Source organism: Erinaceus europaeus, chromosome 1 (assembly GCF_950295315.1).
Source record: "Erinaceus europaeus chromosome 1, mEriEur2.1, whole genome shotgun sequence".
In the NCBI taxonomy this organism is placed as follows: domain Eukaryota; kingdom Metazoa; phylum Chordata; class Mammalia; order Eulipotyphla; family Erinaceidae; genus Erinaceus; species Erinaceus europaeus.
Window position 1 is genome coordinate 30,811,156 of NC_080162.1, and position 19,814 is coordinate 30,830,969.

General features: G+C 37.1%; 1 protein-coding gene across 5 annotated transcripts in view; it reads right to left on the reverse strand.

Annotated features, from left to right (window-relative positions):
- The window catches only part of ADK (adenosine kinase), a 452,224-nt gene that overhangs the window by 214,472 nt on the left and 217,938 nt on the right, over positions 1-19,814 (reverse strand). For all 5 annotated transcript variants that reach the window (XM_060172912.1, XM_060172984.1, XM_060172793.1 and 2 more), the window contains exon 6: positions 19,144-19,252. In XM_060172912.1, the coding sequence (XP_060028895.1) occupies positions 19,144-19,252 (109 nt within the window). The remainder of the gene's footprint in view (positions 1-19,143; positions 19,253-19,814) is intronic.

The following is a 19,814-nucleotide window of genomic DNA, read 5'->3' on the forward strand; positions in this document are numbered from 1 at the left end:
AGAAACTTCTTCAAGGAAGTTCATCTACGCCAATGACATCTGCTGTGCAACTCAGGCATCCAAGTTCGACATCCTCGAGGAAACACTCACGAAAGACATGTCTCTGATATCTGATTACTGTAAAAAATGGCGACTAATCCCTAGCACTGCAAAAACGGTATCATCTGTTTTCCATCTACACCATGCCTCGGCCTCGCGTGAGCTTAATGTGCAGTTTGGCGATACGAGAATCCGGCATGAAGCCCAGCCAGTCTATCTTGGCATTACTCTCGATCGCACTCTGTCATTTCACAAACATCTCATAAAAACTGCAGCAAAGGTGGGCGCGAGGAATAACATCATTGCAAGACTGGCCAGCTCCTCATGGGGCGCGAGCGCTTCCACACTACGATCATCATCTCTGGCATTCTGCTATTCCACTGCAGAATACTGTGCCCCAGTATGGTTCCGTAGCCCCCATGTCCACTTGGTCGATTCCAAATTATATTCCTCCATGAGGATAATTTCTGGAACCATCCGTTCCACCCCAGTTCCATGGCTGCCAGTTCTTAGCAACATCGCCCCGCCAGATATTCGTCGGGATGCGGCTTCATCTAAGTTCATTTCCCACATCTACGCTCGACCGGACCTGCCAATATACGCGGATATCTTCGCCCACCCTGTTCAACGCTTGATGTCTCGTCACCCAATCTGGTCCCCTACGCCTACACTGAACTTCTCTGTTCCAGTCTCTTGGAAACAGAGTTGGCAGTCAGCTGAGGTAAAGAACAAACACCTCATCACAGACCCCTGAAAGCGTCAACCCGGCTTTGACCTAGCACGTTATGATTGGGCCCTCCTCAATTGTTATCGAACAGGCCATGGCCGGTGCGCTGCTATGTTCCACCGCTGGGGAGCCAGAGACGACCCAAACTGCCCCTGCAGCTCCAGACAGACTATGACCCACATAGTCAACGACTGCCACCTCTTCAGATTCAAAGGAGGTCTCGAAACTTTACATCAGGCTCAACCTGACGCTGTTGACTGGCAAACGCTAGAAGAGACTTGGCTGGGATTTCATAAATTACAAAAAAAAAAAAAAGTAGTCCACCAGGAACACTGGAATAGTGCAGGCACAAAGCCCCTGTGAAGCCCTGGCAGCAAAGTACAGGGAAAAAAAATATTAAGGATCCTATTGAACTTATTAAAGCTAGCAAGTTAAATAAATCTAAAAGAAGAGATATATAATAATATATTGATGAAGTCATATTCTTTACCTCATATTGGATGGAACTTTGAAAGAATCATATTAAATTATATATGCCAAAATGAGAAGGGTAAACATGATCTCATTCATATATAGAACTTAAGAAACAAGGACAGAAAGGGAATACACAAAATGAAACTTGGACTGCTTGATGTATTGCACCAAAGCAAAGGACTCTAGAGCTGGAGGTAACCCGGGGCATTATGGTGGAAAGGACCTATGTTGCAGGTGGATATGTTTTGCAGGCACCTATTGCAGGAAGATGAGAGATTGTTCTCCTATGTCAGCAACTGTAATATGATCCACTAACTCCTGAATAAAAAAAAGAAAAATGTTGGGACTGGGTGGTGGCATAGCTGGTTGAGCGCACGTGACAATGAGCAAGGACCCGGGTTTGAGCCCCCAGTCCCTACCTATATGAGGAAAGCTTTGCCAGTGGTAAAGCAGTGTTGCAGGTGTCTCTCTGTCTCTCCTTCTCTATCACCCCTTCCCTCTAGATTTCTGGCTGTCTCTATCCAATAAATAAAAGAAAGATAATAAAAAATAAAAATAAATGTTTCTGAGACATCTCTCAGAATATATGGTCCATTTACTTACTACATGTGTATCTTTTGAGGAAAGTAAAAATTTTTGGAGGGCTGTACATTTTACATTTCATTTGATTGTGGTTATATTCGTCATGATCTTAAACTTAATTATAATAATAATTTATTATATAATGGGAAAAGATAAAAATCCTTAGAAAAATGAATACAACAGAGTTGAACAGGGATGAGAGGATGAGAAAAAATTAGTTGTTTGGAGAGTGGATATTGTAGGCGAAGATGGGTGAGCATTAAAGAGGAAATTATTCAACAATTCGTCACTATTTAAAGAGAAATAGTGCCAGAAATCTGTATATAGGACAACAGGAATGTAATCTGGAAATGTAGTAATCTTTCAGAACATCTACAATTTAGTATTGCCTATAAACCTAATTATATCAGGACAATGCCAGTAAAAAATATAAATACACTCTAAAAGTCCAGAGGGTTCCCTTTAGCTATCAGAATTTATTTCCAAGAGGTAGAAAGCATGACACACCCTGAGAGGGAAAAAGTCAAATGAGTCCAATTATATAGCTGAGAAACTTGGTGGTCTGGGAGGTGGTGCAGTGGATAGTGTTGGATTCTCAACCATGAGGTCTCTAGCTTAATTCCTGGCAGCACATGTACCAGAGTCTGGTTCTTTTTCTCTCTCCTCCTTTCTCATTAATACATAAATTCTTTTTTTTTAAAAAAATATTTATTTATTCCCTTTTGTTGCCCTTGTTTTTTTTTATTGTTGTAGTTATTACTGTTGTTTTGATGCTCTTGTTGTTGGATAGGACAGAGAGAAATGGAGAGAGGAGGGGAAGACAGAGAGGGGGAGAGGAAGACAGACACCTGCAGACCTACTTCACCGTCTGTGAAGCGACTCCCCTGCAGGTGGGGAGCCAGGGGCTTCACTGTTTTCAGCCGATCTTGGATGGACCTTGAAAAAATCATGTTGAGTGAAATAAGTCAGAAACTGAAGGATGAATATGGGATGATCTCACTCTCAGGCCGAAGCTGAAAAACAAGATTAGAAAAGAAAACACAAGTCGAACCTGAAATGGAATTGGAGTATTACACCAAAGTAAAAGACTCTGGGGTGGGTGGGTGGATGGGGAGAATACAGGTCCATGAAAGATGATGAATGACATAGTGGGGGTTGTATTGTTAAATAGGAATCTGGGGAATGTTATGCATGTACAAACTATTGTATTTACTGTTGAATGTAAAACATTAATTCCCCAATAAAGAAATAAATTATTAAAAAAAAATAACTACAACAATAAAACAACAAGGGCAACAAAAGGGAATAAATAAACAAAAAATATTTTTAAAAAATTTAAAAAATAAAAATGTCTGTCTTAAAGAAAATAAAAAAAATAAATTGTACACTTTAGACTGGGGAAGCTTATAATGTAATAAATATCTCAGTAAGATGATATAAAAGATTAAATATATATTAATTTTATTTATCTAAAAACATAGAGACAACAGAATATATAGGTAAAATCAGAGTAGAATATTAAGGTTCTATAATATAAAAACTTAAATATGTTAGAAGAGAAACAAATTTGCAGATACTAAACCGTTTATTTCCAGTTAATATGATTTCGAGGATATAACAATTAGTACTTAAAAATATACACTACCATCATAATGTTTTATATTTTCCTATTCTTAATCATAGTTCCAAATGGATATAATAAACATTTCACTTTGTCAAGCAATTGTAAACTGGCCTGACCTATATAAATGAAGTCAATGGCAGGAGAACAATTTCAGTAGACTGTTAATTCATGTGAGACTCCATATAAAAGCCTACTGTCTTATCAACTAAATGAAATACATATGTTTTTATTTTCTTACCATTATAAGAAAAACAGCACAAAGTATGATTTCCAATCTCATACAAAGTATAAGATTTCACTGTAATGTTATAAGTTCCAAACAGAAGAATTCCCAATATTTATCTTTAAAGCTGAAAACTTTGTGGTATTGTACATGCTTAAGGTCTTTGGGTCAATCCATAACATCACATTAAAAAGTGTCAAGTAAATTTCAAACATAAGAAATGTGAAAAAGAATGGCAAAGTATAATCAAACCCAGTAAATAGGACGTCTTAACAGCAGTTAGTTATTGGGGGGGTCTATAGTCGGTGAAACAACACATAAGAATTCAGGTTCCTCATCAAAAATACCACCACCACCAACAACAACAACAAAAAAACAAGACAAACAAACAAACAGAATTATATGCCTGACAAAAATAACTTTTAAAAATGTAGGTGAGATAAAGACACTTTTTTCATACATGAAACACCGAATGAATTCACCACCAATGGACTCAAATACTTGAAATGCAAAAAAATGCTCTTCAGGCAAAAGGAAAATGATACCAGATGGAAATCCAATTCTGAGCAAAAAAGAATGAAGAACACTGGAAACGGTAATAAAACAAGTAGTTATGTTTCTGTTTTTTTTTTTATTTAGACCTCTTTTTGCTGTACAAAAATTTGAGTGTATAGGAAATGTGAAAATAAAATATGTATGATGTGTAAATTGTATATTAATTAAGTTATTAAAAGTAAATATTCCAAAAGTGTGTGACAATGGTAGAATCTGAGTCAGGAGGGACTAAACTGAAGAATGCTTGTAAAATTCTTATATATGAAGCTATATGGTACTATCTGAAGAGACCATGCTATCACTAAAAAGAAGAAAAATACCAAAAATAACAAAAAGTATCTCTTAGAGAGATACTAAGTCAGCAAAGAACATAAAAAATATTGCATAAACCCAAAATGAAGCCAGAAAAAGAAAAGGAGAATGAAGAACAGATGTGACAAATTAAAAACAAATACTAAGATGATGGTTTCTAGTCTAACCACATTAACAATCACATTAAATGGGAATGGTATAAACATTAAAATTAAAAAATATAGTTAGAATGGAAAAAATGTGATGTAACAATATGTTGACAACAAAAGATAAACTTTCTTTTCTTTTCCTACCAGGGTTATTGCTGGTGTTGGGGCTCCGTACCTGCACTATGAATCCACCATTCTTGTCTGCTATTTTTTCCTCCTTTTTTTAAAAAAAATTCTTTATTGGGGGATTAATGGTTTACCGTCAACAGTAAATACAAGTTTGTACATGCATAACATTTCCTAGTTCTCCACAAAACAATACAACTCCCACTAGGTCCTCTACCATCATTTCCCAGGACCTGAACCTTCCTCCCACCCCATCCCTCACCCACCCCAGAGTCTTTTATTTTGGTGCAATACATCAACTCCAGTCCTACTTCCACTTAAGTGTTTTCCATTCTGATCTTATTCTTCAACTTCTCCTTATGAGCGAGATCATCCTATATTTATCCTTCTCTTTCTGACTTATGTCATTAAACATGTTATAATGGTGATTTCACCTTCACACCAACCTGGATGGAGCTTGAAGGAATCTTGTCTTTCAATTTTTTTTTACTTTACAGGACAGAAAGAAATGGAGAGAGAAGTAGAGAGGAGAGAAAGACACCTACAGACCTGTTTCCCTGTTCATGAAGCATTCTCCTTGTAGGCGGGAATATAGCACATTACCAGGGGCCAATGTAATAAATGAATCAGGCAGTAGCTGCAACATTTTTATATACATATAACTGTAAAAAATCCATATAAAGGTGCAGAAGTTACTGTTTGATAGAAGATATCTTAGAAAATTAATAAAATATTTGCACGGAACCCATAGTTAAAGGAAACAAAGTCTTGCAAGTTGAATGAAAATGAAAACATGACATAATAACAAAAAGCATGGAGGGTAGAGAGAGTATAAAAAAAGCTTCAAATAAATGAGAAATAGTACCCATGCTTAAATAACTATACTGTAATCCATTAACTCCCTCTAGACCTCTCATAAAGTAAAAAAAAAAAAAAAAAGAAGAAGAAGAAGAAGTAGAAGGAGCAGCAGCAAACTAAGTGAAGGTGGTGGTGTGGGAACACAATAGAGAACAGGAATGAAAATCAACCTGAGCTTAGAATTTTAATTAAAAAAGTGTCAGAAGATAATACAAAGTAATTAATTTCACAAAGTATTAACCAGCCTGAACATTCATTTCTTGAAGCTTTTATACAAAAATGAGGGAGTTGGGCGGTAGTGCAGTGGTTAAGCAAAGTGCAAGGACTGGCATAAGGATCCCAGTTCAAGCCCCGGGCTCCTCACCTACAGTGGAGTCACTTCACAAGCGGTGAAGCAGGTCAGCAGGTGTCTATCTTTCTTTCCCCCTCTCTGTTTTCCCCTCATCTCTCCATTTCTCTCTGTCCTATCCAACAGTGATGACATCAATAACAACAACAATAATAACTATAACAATAAGACAACAAGAGGAACAAAAGGGAAAATAAATATACAAAAATGAAAGTCTTTTACATAACCACTATACTTTTTTCACTGCCTTCGATAATGAGTATTTAAAAATGTTTAATTTCTTTAAACCTGAATAGTTCAGGAATGATTTTTTTTACTTAAGTTCAGATTATTCTACTTAATTGAAATCTGTGCTTAGGGACTTCCGGAAGCAGAGCTAGGCAAAGGAGCAGATCGCTTTCTCTCCTCTCCTCTCCTCTCCTCTCCTCTCCTCTCCTCTCCTCTCCTCTCCTCTCCTCTCCTCTCCTCTCCTCTCCTCTCCTCTCCTCTCCTCTCCTCTCCTCTCCTCTCCTCTCCCGGATCAACTAGGAATACCAAAGGAGACCACCCGGGACTGAAACAAGACAGGACTTGAATGACCACAGGAACCCACTAAATCACCGGTGAGTACAAACACGTGTGGCTGGTGACAGAGAGGAGAGAGGAGCATAAGGAGAGATTAAGTGACTGCTAACAGACTGGGAGTATGGACCGACCAGTCAACGCCCATGTTCAGCGGGGAAGCAATTACAGAAGCCAGACCTTCTACCTTCTGCAACCCACAATGACCCGGGGTCCATGGTCCCAGAGGGATAGAGAATGGGAAAGCTATCGGGGGAGGGGGTGGGATATGGAGATTGGGCGGTGGGAATTGTGTGGCGTTGTACCCCTCCTACCCTATGGTTTTGTTAATTAATCCTTTCTTAAATAAAAAAAAAAAAAAGTGACTGCTAACAGTCCAGCAGTTTATCAGTTGAGACACCACCTCCAGTCTGCTCCACCAACAAGGGGACAGCTGAAGGGAGGAGAAGACGCCCCAGGGACTCACCAAGTACAACTCTGAGTGTCCACTGCTACTGCCCTCGCTACTGCCCTCAGAATCTGGAGCAGCGACAGGGCCCTCCCTGGGGACACCAGGGGACAGAGATCTAACCAGGAAACTCAGGAGAAGACCTATACCTCAGTGACATAGCTGAGGGGCTGTGAAAATCTCTTTGCATAACCACTGGATTATCTCTGCCACACCCTGCTTTATGTCTTGGTCAGGAGTCAGTGATTAAGCTGAAGCCTATTGATAGTTTAAAAGCCCTCAGGCTCCCATAACCTACAGGGAAGGAAAAAAAAAAAAGAGGCTTTTAAACCACTGAGCTCCAAATCAAGAGATTTAAATACTATTGAAACAACTGTTAACTTCTGCCACTGTGAACCCTTTAATTAACTTACTTAGACACAACTCAATCCAGGCAATCGTGATCAATAATTTGAAAAGTACTGATAAAGGGAACTCATAACATAATATATAAAATGGTTAAAACAACAAGAAGAAATATTGGAGAATCGAACCAGGACAAGAGTCCAGCTAAAAGTCCTCCAGAAGATGAAGCACAAAACGAGTTCAACATCCAAACATTAGCTAAGGAAATAATAACAGGAGTGAGTAAAGAATTTGAAAAAATTGTAATCAGAAATACAGGAACAACAAATGAGACTACGGAAGAAAATACTAATTGTTTCATGGTTATTAGAGAGCTGAAAGCTGAAATCGCTGAACTAAGAAGGCAACTAGCTGAACAAGCTAAAACAGTATCAGAACAGGGTAACAAAATAGATGAACTCCAGAAAACAGTAGAGGGCAGAGAGAATAGAATCAATGAGGCTGAAGACAGAATTAGCAAGATTGAGGATGAATTAGAGACAACTAAAAAAAGAAGTAAGAGATTTCAAAAAGAGATTAATAGATGCTGAAAACAACAGAGTCCTATGGGATGACTTCAAAAGAAAACATATACGCATTATTGGAATACCAGAGGAAGAAAGAGAAGGAGAGGAAGAAAGCATTTTCCAGGCCATGGTAGCTGAAAACTTCTCTAGTCTAGACAACATCAAAGACATAAAGATTCAAGAAGCCCAGAGGGTCCCAAACAGAATTAACCCAGACCTAAAGACACCAAGACATATCATACTTAGAATGGTAAGGATTAGGATAAATAAAGGATCCTGAAGGCTGCAAGAGAAAAACAAGGAGTCACCTACAAAGGAAAACCCATAAGATTAGCAGCAGACTTTTCCATACAAACACTACAGGCCAGAAGAGAATGGCAAGATATCTATGGCGTGCTCAATGAGAAAGGCTTTCAGCCAAGAATACTATATCCTGTTAGACTGTCATTCAGACTAGATGGAGGCATCAAAACCTTCTCAGACAAGCAACAGTTGAAGGAATCAACCATCACTAAGCCTGCCCTGAAAGAAGTTCTGAAAGGTCTCCTATAAACAATCAGACCACCACAAATAGGACATATCAAAACACTCTAAAACTCTACAAGAATGGCGTTAAAATATCTTCAATCTTTGATATCAACAAATGTCAATGGCCTGAATTCACCTATTAAAAGACACAGAGTAGGAAGATGGATCAGAAAACACAACCCAACAATGTGCTGTCTACTGGAAATCCACCTAACTCAACAAGACAAACACAGATTTAAAGTGAAAGGATGGAAAACTATCTTACAAGCCAATGGCACACAAAAAAGGGCAGGAACAACAGCTATTCTCATATCTGACACGATAGACTTTAAAATAGGTAAGATTAAAAAAGATAGGAATGGACACTACTTAATGCTCAGAGGATCAGTCAATCAAGAGGACTTTACAATTATTAACATCTATTCACCTAATGAGAAGCCATCTAAATACATCAAACTTCTACTGAAAGAGCTACAGCAATATACTAACAGCAACACAATCATAGTAGGGGACTTCAACACCCCACTCTCTCAACTTGACAGATCATCCAGGCAGAAAATCAATAAAGACATAAGGGAGCTAAATGAAGAGATAGATAAACTAGAACTAATGGACATTTTCAGAGTCATTCATCCCAAGAAACTGGAATACACATTTTACTCAAATCCACATGGGTCATTCTCAAGGACAGACCATATATTAGGCCACAAAGACAGCATCAGCCAATTCAAGAGCACTGAAATCATCCCAAGCATCTTCTCAGACCACAGTGGAATGAAACTAACACTTAACAATCAACAAAAGATTAGTAACAGTGCCAAAATGTGGAAGCTCAACAGTACACTTCTTAACAACTTCTGGGTCAAAGAGGAAATAAAGGAAGAAATCAAAATGTTTCGAGAGTTCAATGAAAATGAAGACACAAGCTATCAAAATATTTGGGACACAGCTAAAGCAGTCCTAAGAGGGAAGTTCATAGCTATACAAGCACACATTAGGAAACAAGAAAAAGCACAAATAAACAGCCTGATTGCACATCTTAAAGACCTAGAAGAACAACAAAGGAACCCTAAAGCAACCACAAGGACAGAAATCATTAAGTTAAGGCAGAAATCAATAATATTGAGAATAAGAAAACCATACGAAAGATCAACGAAAGTAAATGTTGGTTCTTCGAAAGAGTGAACAAAATTGACAAACCTTTAGCCAGACTCACAAAACAAAAAAGGGAGAAGACCCAAATAAATCGGATAGTATATGAAAGAGGAGATATCACAACAGACACCACAGAAATTCAACATATCATGCGAGGCTTCTATGAACAACTATATGCCACCAAGCTAGAGAACCTGGAAGAAATGGACAATTTCATAGATATCTACCAACTTCCAAAACTAAGTAAAGAGGAAGTGGATAACATCAACAGGCCCATCACAGCTAATGAAATTGAATCAGTTATCAAAAATTTTCCCAAAAATAAAAGTTCTGGACCAGATGATTTTACAAATGAATTCTACAAAACCTTCAAAGAAGAACTAACACCTCTACTTTTAAAAGTCTTCCAGAAGACTGAAGACACTGGAATACTCCCTGCCAGCTTCTATGAAGCCAACATCACTCTGATACCAAAAGCAGACAGGGACACAACCAAAAAAAGAAAACTACAGACCAATATCTCTGATGAACATAGATGTGAAAATATTGAACAAAATTCTAGCCAACCGGATATAGCAGTATATCAAAAAGATTGAAATCTGTGCTTAGGAATGTAATAAGAAAAGAAAAACACTATTTTTCAATGCTTATATAAATTAAATGCTTTATTTTCTCCAATGTATATTTAAAATATTTCATTACTATTATACTCAATAAACTACCTTGTAAAATATTTAATGTGTTCTATGAAAAGTTGAATATGCGAACTTCTAGCAATAAAATATGATTTGTTCATTTGCAACAGAGAGAAAGAGAGGGAGAAAAAGAGTGGGAAAAAACACATAAGACTGTAAGTCATAATTTCATCCCAATAACAGTTTTTTTCTTTAGCCATAGAAAATGCAGACATGAATTTGAGTAATATCTTTTATGAACCCTTACTTGGTTTAAACCATGTTTCAATAGTTTTACCTGCCTTTTCAGCAGGTATCAGAGGACATTGAGAATCTTCTTTTATTTTCTCCCTCAGAAGGACAGAACGCCCAAAAAATCTATCTCCTCTTTTGCTATTAACTGTTGATGGAAGAGAAAAGGAAGTTTCAGAAAAGGGCTTCTTCGAAAAAAATGTTGCTGTCAGACAACCTGATATTCAACCACGCAGTATTAAAGGAAACAGTGTTAATGCTTTTAGCATTAACTACAGTGAAGGCTATAATTTTACCTCACCAAACTAAACCCTTTGATGGAGCAGAGGATGATGAAGATATCAGCCCTACCCAGTGTGCAAGGTATCAGCCCTACCCAGTGTGCGTTTCTGTTCCTATTTTAACCCCATGAGTGAAGATTTGAAACTGGAGAAAAAAATCTTGAGTGTTTGTTCCAAGAAGATTCTACATATGTTGATTATCCATCTAAGCTGTTCTTGATTTTAGATATTGACCTTTACATAAAGACTGTTAGAATAAAATCTTACATAGCGTTTGATTTCTCTGTGTGTGTGTGTGTGTGTGTGTGTGTACAAGTGTTATTATCATCATCAATATATACATATATATAGTGTAGACTGGTAAAGATCTACATTATAAATGTTTTCACTATCTTGATCTGATATACACCATATATAAGTCCCTTTTTACACCTGATTTTTGAGTTGATCCTGCTCAGTTACATCTAAATGTATTTTTCAATCATTTCATTCAAGGTATATTTTTTCTTAATTACCAATCACTAAGATATACAATACTATATAAAATCACTGTTTCCATAGCTATACATTATATTGAAACATAATTGTCATGAATGAAAACTTCTATAAGAGCACAATATAGTTTTAATAAATGTATGTATATCACAAATTTGATAATGTTCTATGTTGATAGATTAACAACAATTTTCAATATCATTTAAAATAATTTTTTTATATTTATTTATTTTACCTTTTGTTGTTTTTTATAGTTGGTGTAGTTATTGTTGTTGTTATTGATGTCGTCGTTAGATAGGACAGATTTGGAAGGAGGAAGGAAAGAGAGGGAGAGAAAAACACCTGCAGACCTGTTTCACCACCTGTGAAGAGACTCCCCTGCAGGTGGGGGAGCTGGGGGCTTGAGTCAGGATTCTTAAGCCGGTCCTTGTACTTTGCACCATGTGCACTTAACCAGCTGTGCTACAGCCCAACTCTCAATATCCTTTTAAATGTAAAATGAAGTCAAATAATAAAAAATAACTAGATTGGACTCTGAATTCATAGTAAATTAAATATTAGAAGTGTAAAATGTGTTTGTAGCAACAACATTATATTTCAAAAGGTAAGCCAGATCTTAAAAAATAAGAATTATACTTCTAGTTGTTAAAAAATACAGTATTGTTGAATATCCACTGGGGAATCCACTAGGTACCAAATGGAATAGCATTTTCAGTACTACTTTTTAAATAAAACTTTATTGACTTGCCATTGTTTTATAAGTTCAAGTAGTACAGCTTCAACCTCAGAGTGTATGTGTTTGTGTGTGTGTGTGTGTGTGTGTGTGCACTTGCCCAGTCATCAAAGTTCAGAACTAGTTTAAAAACAGCCAAGCTCTGAGGAAACTACAGACTTTCCAAGCAATAAAAGAATCCTTCTGTTCAGTCTTACTACGGATTATTACAATGGGCTGCCAGATATATATATGAGGTATATATGAGGGAGTGAGAGAGAAGGCACATGGCCTGGGAGGAGAGAGGAAGAGATCACAATACCAAAACATTTTGCAATGTGGTGGAGTCAGGCTTGAGCCTGGATTATGTACATGGGGGGGGGGGCAGGTAACATCTAAGGTGAGTAACTCTGTTAGTAATGTAAAAGACCAGTTGTTCTGTGAAATTACTAAGCTAAAAGATAAAAAATCAATAGGTACTGTCAGAAATATCAAGTGGATGCATGACTCTAGATGAATATGCCATATATATATGTTTTAAAATATAATTTTCATTGAATATGACCAAACTGATCACTCAACACTTTATACAGAATTGGTCTTGTATAACTAATGAATACTACTACAAGAATTCCATTTCCCACAATTTCTGTTTAAGTGCATAATTATTGAAACCATGAACTGTTTACAAATTAGACTCACACTGCTTTAAAAAACTGGTTAGAGTTTCTCTCCTCTCCTGTCCGGGTCAACTAGGAATACCAAAGGAGACCACCTGGGACCACAACAAGACAGGAAGAATGACTTCAGGAACCCACCAAATCACCAGTGAGTCCAAACACGTGGGGCTCGTGGACAGAAAGGAGCCTAGGGAGAGATTAAGTGGCTGGTAACAGTCCAGCAGTTTACCAGTTGAGACACCACCTCCAGTCTGTTTCATCAAACAAAAGACATCTAAAGGGAGGAGAGGACTCTAAGAGGACTCCCCTAAGCCTCACCAAATGCAACTGTGAGTCTCCATTGTTACTGCCCTTAAAATCTGAGGCAGCTGAAGGGAGGCCCTGTGCTGACACCAAGGGACAGAGAACTAACCAGGAAACTCAGAAGATCTATACCTAAGTGGAATAGCAGTGGGGCTATGAGAGTCTCTTTGCATAACCACAGGATTAAGATAAGAAGCCTACTTACAGTTTAAAAGCCCTCAGGCTCCCATATCCTACAGGTTAGGAAAAAAAAAAAAAGAGGCTTTTAAGCCACTGAGCTCCAAATCAGGGATTAAAATACTATTGAAACAACTGTCAATTTCCACAACTGTGACTCTTTAATTAACTTTCTTAACACAAGTCAATCCTGGCAAGACTGATCAGTAATTTGAGGAGTACTGAGGGACCTCACAACATACTATATACAATGCTTAAACCAACAAGAAGAAATATTGGAGAAATGAATCAGGACAAGAGTCCATCTAAAAGCCCCCAAAGGTTTAAGCACAAAATAATGAGGTTAATATCCAAGCACTAGTTAAGAAAATAATCACAGGAGTGAGTAAAGAGTTTGAAAGAATTGTCATCAGAAATGCAGAAACAACAAATTAGACTCTGGAAGAAAACACTAATTACCTCAAGAGAGCTGAAATCTGAAATAGCTGAGCTAAGAATACAACTAGTTAAACAAGCTAAAACAGGGGAACAAAATAGATGAACTCCAGAAAACAGTAGAGGGGAGAAAGAATAGAATCAATGAGGCTGAAGACAGAATTAGCAAGATCGAGGATGAATTAGAGACAACTAAAAAAGAAGTAAGAGATCTCAAAAAGAGATTAAGAGATTCTGAAAACAACAACAGAGACCTATGATATGACTTCAAAAGAAATAATATACGCATTATTGGCTTACCAGAGGAAGAAAGAGAGGGAGGGGAAGACAGTATTCTTCAGAACATAATAGCTGAGAACTTCTCTAGTCTAGACAACATCAAAGACATAAAGGTTCAAGAAGCCCAGAGGGTTCCAAACAGAATTAAGCCAAACTTAAAGATACCAAGACACATCCTAGTTAGAATGGAAAGGAATAAGGATAAAGAAAGGATCCTGAAGGCTGCAAGAGAAAAAAACAGAGTCACCAACAGAGGAAAAGCCATAAGATTAGCAGCAGACTTGTCTACACAAACACTACAGGCCAGAAGAGAATATCTATTGAGTGCTCAATGAGAAAGGCTTTCAACCAAGACTAATGTACCCTGCTAGACTGTCATTCAGACTAGATGGAGGCATCAAAACCTTCTCAGACAAGCAACAGTTGAAAGAACCAACTATCACCAAGCCTGCCCTGAAAGAAGTTCTGAAAGGTCTCCTATCTCCTATAAACAGTCAGACACCATATATCAGAACACTCTAAAACTCTACAAGAATGGGGAAGATGGATCAGAAAACACAACCCAACAATATGCTGTCTACAGGAAACCCACCTAACTCAACAAGACAAACACAGACTCAAAGTGAAAGGATGCACTATCATACAGGCCAAAAAAAGCACAAATAAACAGCCTGATTGCACATCTGAAAGACCTAGAAGAAGAACAAAGGAAACCTAAAGCAACCAGAAGGACAGAAATAACTAAAGTTAGGGCAGAAATAAATAACATTGAAGATAAAAAAAAACTATACAGAAGGACCAACAAAAGTATATATTGGTTCTTCGAGGAGTGAACAAAATCGACAAACCATTAGCCAGACTCACAAAACAAAAAAGGGAGAAGACCCAAATAAATCAGATAGTATATGAAAGAGGAGATATCACAACAGACACCGCAGAAATTCAACATATCATGCGAGGCTTCTATGAACAACTATATGCCACCAAGCTAGAGAACCTGGAAGAAATGGACAATTTCATAGATATCTACCAACTTCCAAAACTAAGTAAAAAGGAACTAGATAACATGAACAGGCCCATCACAGCTAATAAAATTGAAACAGTTATCAAAAATCTTCCCAAAAACAAAAGTCCTGGACCAGATGGTTTTACAAATGAATTCTACAAAACCTTCAAAGAAGAACCAATATCTCTACTCCCATACCTCTACTTTTAAAAGTTTTCCAGAAGACTGAAGACACTGGATTACTATCTTCCAGTTTCAATGAAGCCAACATCACTTTGATATCTAAAGCAGACAGGGACACAACCAGAAAAGAAAACTACAGACCAATATTTCTGATGAACATAGATGTGAAAATATTGAACAAAATCTAGCCAACCGGATACAGCAGTATATTAAAAGATTGTTCATCATGACTAAGTGGGGTTTATCCTAGTCATGCAAGGTTGGTTTAATATGGATAAATCAATCAACATGATCCACCACATCAACAAAAGCAAGACTAAAAACTACATGGTCATATCTATAGATGCAAAGAAAGCCTTTGACAAAATACAATATCCCTTTATGATCAAAACACTACAAAAAATGGGAAGAGATGGAAAATCCCTCAAGATAATGGAGTCTATATATAGTAAACATACAGCCAACATCATACTCAATGGTGAAAAACTGGAAGCATTTCCACTCAGATCAGGTACTACACAGGGCTGCCCACTATCACCATTACTATTCAACATAGTGTTGGAAGTTCTTACCATAGCAATCAGGCAGGAGCAAGGAATTAAAGGCATACAGATTGGAAGAGAAGAAGTCAAACCCTATTTGCAGATGACATGATAGTATACATAGAAAAACCTAAGGAATCCAGCAAGAAGCTTTTGGAAATCATCAGGCAATACAGTAAGGTGTCAGGCTACAAAATTAACATTCAAAAGTCAGTGGCAGTCCTCTATGCAAACACTAAGGTAGAAGAAGTTGAAATCCAGAAATCAATTCCTTTTACTATAGCAACAAAAACAATCAAATCTCTAGGAATAAACCTAATCAAAGAAGTGAAAGACTTGTATACTGAAAATTATGAGTCACTACACAAGGAAACAGAAAAAGACACAAAGAAGTGGAAAGATATCCCATGTTCATGGGTTGGAAGAATTAACATCATCAAAATGAATATACTACCCAGAGTCATATACAAATTTAATGCTATCCCCATCAAGATCCCGAACACATTTTTTTTTAGGATTATAGAACAAATGCTACAAATGTTTATCTGGAACCAGAAAAGACCTAGAATTGCCAAAACAATCTTGAGAAGAAAGAACAGAACTGGAAGCATCACATTCCCAGACCTCAAATTGTATTATAGGGCCGTTGTCATCAAAACTGCTTGATACTGAAACATGAATAGAAACACTGACCAGTGGAATAGAATTGAGAACCCAGAAGTAAGCTCCCACACATATGGACATCTAATCTTTGACAAAGGTGCCCAGACTATTAAATGGGGGGGGGGGGAAGAGTCTTTTCAACACATGGTGTTGGAAAAAATGGGTTAAAACATGCAAAAGAATGAAACTGAACCACTATATTTCACCAAATACAAAAGTAAATTCCAAGTGGATCAAGGACTTGGATGTTAGACAACAAACTATCAGATACTTAGAGGAAAATATTGGCAAAACTATTTTCCACATAAATTTTAAAGACATCTTCAGTGAAACCAATCCAGTTACAAAGAAGACTAAGGCAAGCATAAACCTATGGGACTACATCAAATTAAAAAGCTTCTGCACAGCAAAAGAAACCACTACCCAAACCAAGAGACCCCTCACAGAATGGGAGAAGATCTTTATAAATGCCATACATCAGACAAGAGGCTAATCACCAGAATATATAAATAGCTTGCCAAACTCAACAACAAGAAAACAAATAACCCCATCCAAAAATGGGGGGAGGACATGGACAGAATATTCACCACAGAAGAGATCCACAAGGCTGAGAAACACATGAAAAAATGCTCCAAGTCTTTGTCAGAGAAATGCAAATAAAGCCAACAATGAGATACTACTTCACTCCCATGAGAATGTCATACATCAGAAAAGGTAACAGCAGCAAATGCTGGCGAGGGTGTGGGGTCAAAGGAACCCTCCTGCACTGCTGGTGGGAATGTCAATTGGTCCAAACCCTGTGGAGAACAGTCTGGAGAACTCTCAGAAGGCTAGAAATGGACCTATCCTATGATCCTGTAATTCCTCTCCTGGGGATATATCCTAAGGAACCCAAACACCCATCCAAAAAGATCTGTGTACACATATGTTCTTGGCAGCACAATTTGTAATAGTCAAAACCTGGAAGCAACCCAGGTGTCCAACAACAAATGAGTGGCTGAGCAAGTTGTGGTATATACACACTGGAATACTACTCAGCTATAAAAAAAAATCTTCCCTCTGCAGGAGGGAAAATTTAAGCGTGATGATGCAGTGCTGTAGGTATGTCTTTTTCTCCTTATCTGCCTCTCCTTTCCCTCACAATTTCTCTCTTCTATTAAAAAAAAAAAGATAAAAAATTTCTTTAAGGGGCCGGGTGGTGGTGCACCTGTTTGAGCATATGTTACAATGCATAATGGCTCAGGTTCAAGCCCTTATGCCCCACCTGTAGGGGAAAAGCTTTGCAAGTGGTGAAGCAGGGCTGGAGGTGTCTCTTTTTCACTTTTCCTCACTATTATCCCCTTCTCTCTTGATTTCTGGCTGTCTCTATCCAATAAATAAATAAATAAATAGATAATTAAAAATTTTAAAGTATTTCATCAATTTATTTTTTTAAATTTCTTTTAAAAAATGTTTGCAGCGAGTGGTAGATTGGTTGAGCTGTCATGAAAGCACCAGAAATAACCCTGGTGACAGAGGAAGAAAAAAAAAAAGACTTCTGACAAATATTTGAAAAAAAATATTTACAATAATTAAATTAAAAAACATTTTGCTGAAATGCTTTTCTCACACTGATAGAAGAATTTCTGAATGTAAGCAATTATTTGACAGTTACGAAAGGGGTTGAACTTGCTATATAAAGGAATCAATAACAACCTTGTAAAGCCTATAGCAATGCACATAAACAAGCTGTAGGAGACATTAACACTAGACTGAAATAATTATCCTTTCAATAGGCATGTTTATACAGGATAATCAATTTTGTACGTGTCTTACCAGCTGTTTCACAGCTCAGGTATTGAATGGCAGCAGCTGTTTTAGCAAAACCAAATAATATATGCATATGTGGGACTTTCCATTTTCCACAGGTATCTACTTATTTGTGATCAACCACATATAACTGATCTTAAATAAAAACAGCAGTATTCATAGGGTGATTAGCTCAGGAGGATTTTAGACTTTAATACAGCTTTATTTTAGAAATGAGTTCTTAAACCTATTATTTTTATGTCACAAGATTTAACAATTCCAATTACATGCTGCCCTTATTCTGAGATTTAAAAGATTTGTCACAATCAATGTTTCTTGTAATATTAAATTAATGTGTCATAATTACTAAAGAATAAATAGCAATTAGGATTTTTTAATGGGGAAAAAACCCTAAAACCGTTGGCAGTTAATATTTATACTACAACTATCATTTTCCCACACAATGCAGGCATCATCATTCACAAGTGATCTGAAAGCATAAGATGTAAACTTTCAGAATTATTATTATTATTTGTCTCAGGGTTATTACTGGGGCTCAGTTCCTGCACTACGAATCCACTACTTTTAGAGGCCATTTTTTCTACTTTTAGTTGCCCTTGTTGTTGTCGTTATTATTGCTGTCATTGTTGGTGGTGGTGGATAGGACAGAGAGAAAACTAGAAAGGAAGGGAAGAGAGAGAAGGGGAGATAAAGACAGACACCTGTAGACCTGCTTCACCACTTGTGAAGCAACCACCCCTGCAGGTGGAGAACCGGGAGCTCAAACCAGAATCCTAATGGCGGTCCTTACACCTCGCACCATGTGCGCTTAACACGCTGTGTTACTGCCCAACACCTTATTTTCAGAATTATTTTAAAAAGATTATGTGAAACTTGTTTAATTCAATACTTGGGCAAGAAATATTTATACATTACATATCAAAAAAAGAGGCAGAGTTGAATAAAAATTGCTATCATAAAATAGAGTATCTGCTAACACGTATAATTTATAGTAGAAACATGTACCAGAAATTCACTAGATAAACACTTACCGCTATGTAGTAAACTCTTGCTTTATCTACCAATGTCCAGTTTTTCTCCATGTCAAGATGTTTTTCTTTTTTATAACAGTTGGCAGCAGCAAGATTAGCTACAAGGGATCTAAAATAAAAAATAATAATTAAGTAGGTTTAAATTACAGTATGGTCGAAACATGTCATGTGGTTTTTTATTGTTATTTTATTTATTGTTGTAGCTATTATTGTTGTTGATGTCGTTGTTATTGGCTAGGACAGAGAGAAATGGAGAGAGGAGGGGCAAGCAGACAGGGGGAAAGAAAGAGACACCTGCAGACCTGCTTCACCGCTTGTGAGGTGACTCCCCTGCAGGTGAGGAGCCGGGGGCTTGAACCGGGATCCTTAAGCCGGCCCTTGCGCTTTGCGCACCATGTGTTTTTATACAGGATAATAGCAATATTGATTGATAAGTTTTGTGAAACATTTGGTTTTTTAATGAATAAAAATAAAACGTATTTTTGTTTTCAAACATATTTAGAGTTACATGTCCACTTTAAAGTAAACACTAAAGATTATCTACTTGATGCAAGTAATTGTTTAGAATGTTAAGAAATGCTACAGTTTAATGTCCTTACAGTTTCATTTAAGTTTTAAGAGTATCAATATATAATGCATTGGTTATGTAATCTAAAACATTAACAGCTAAA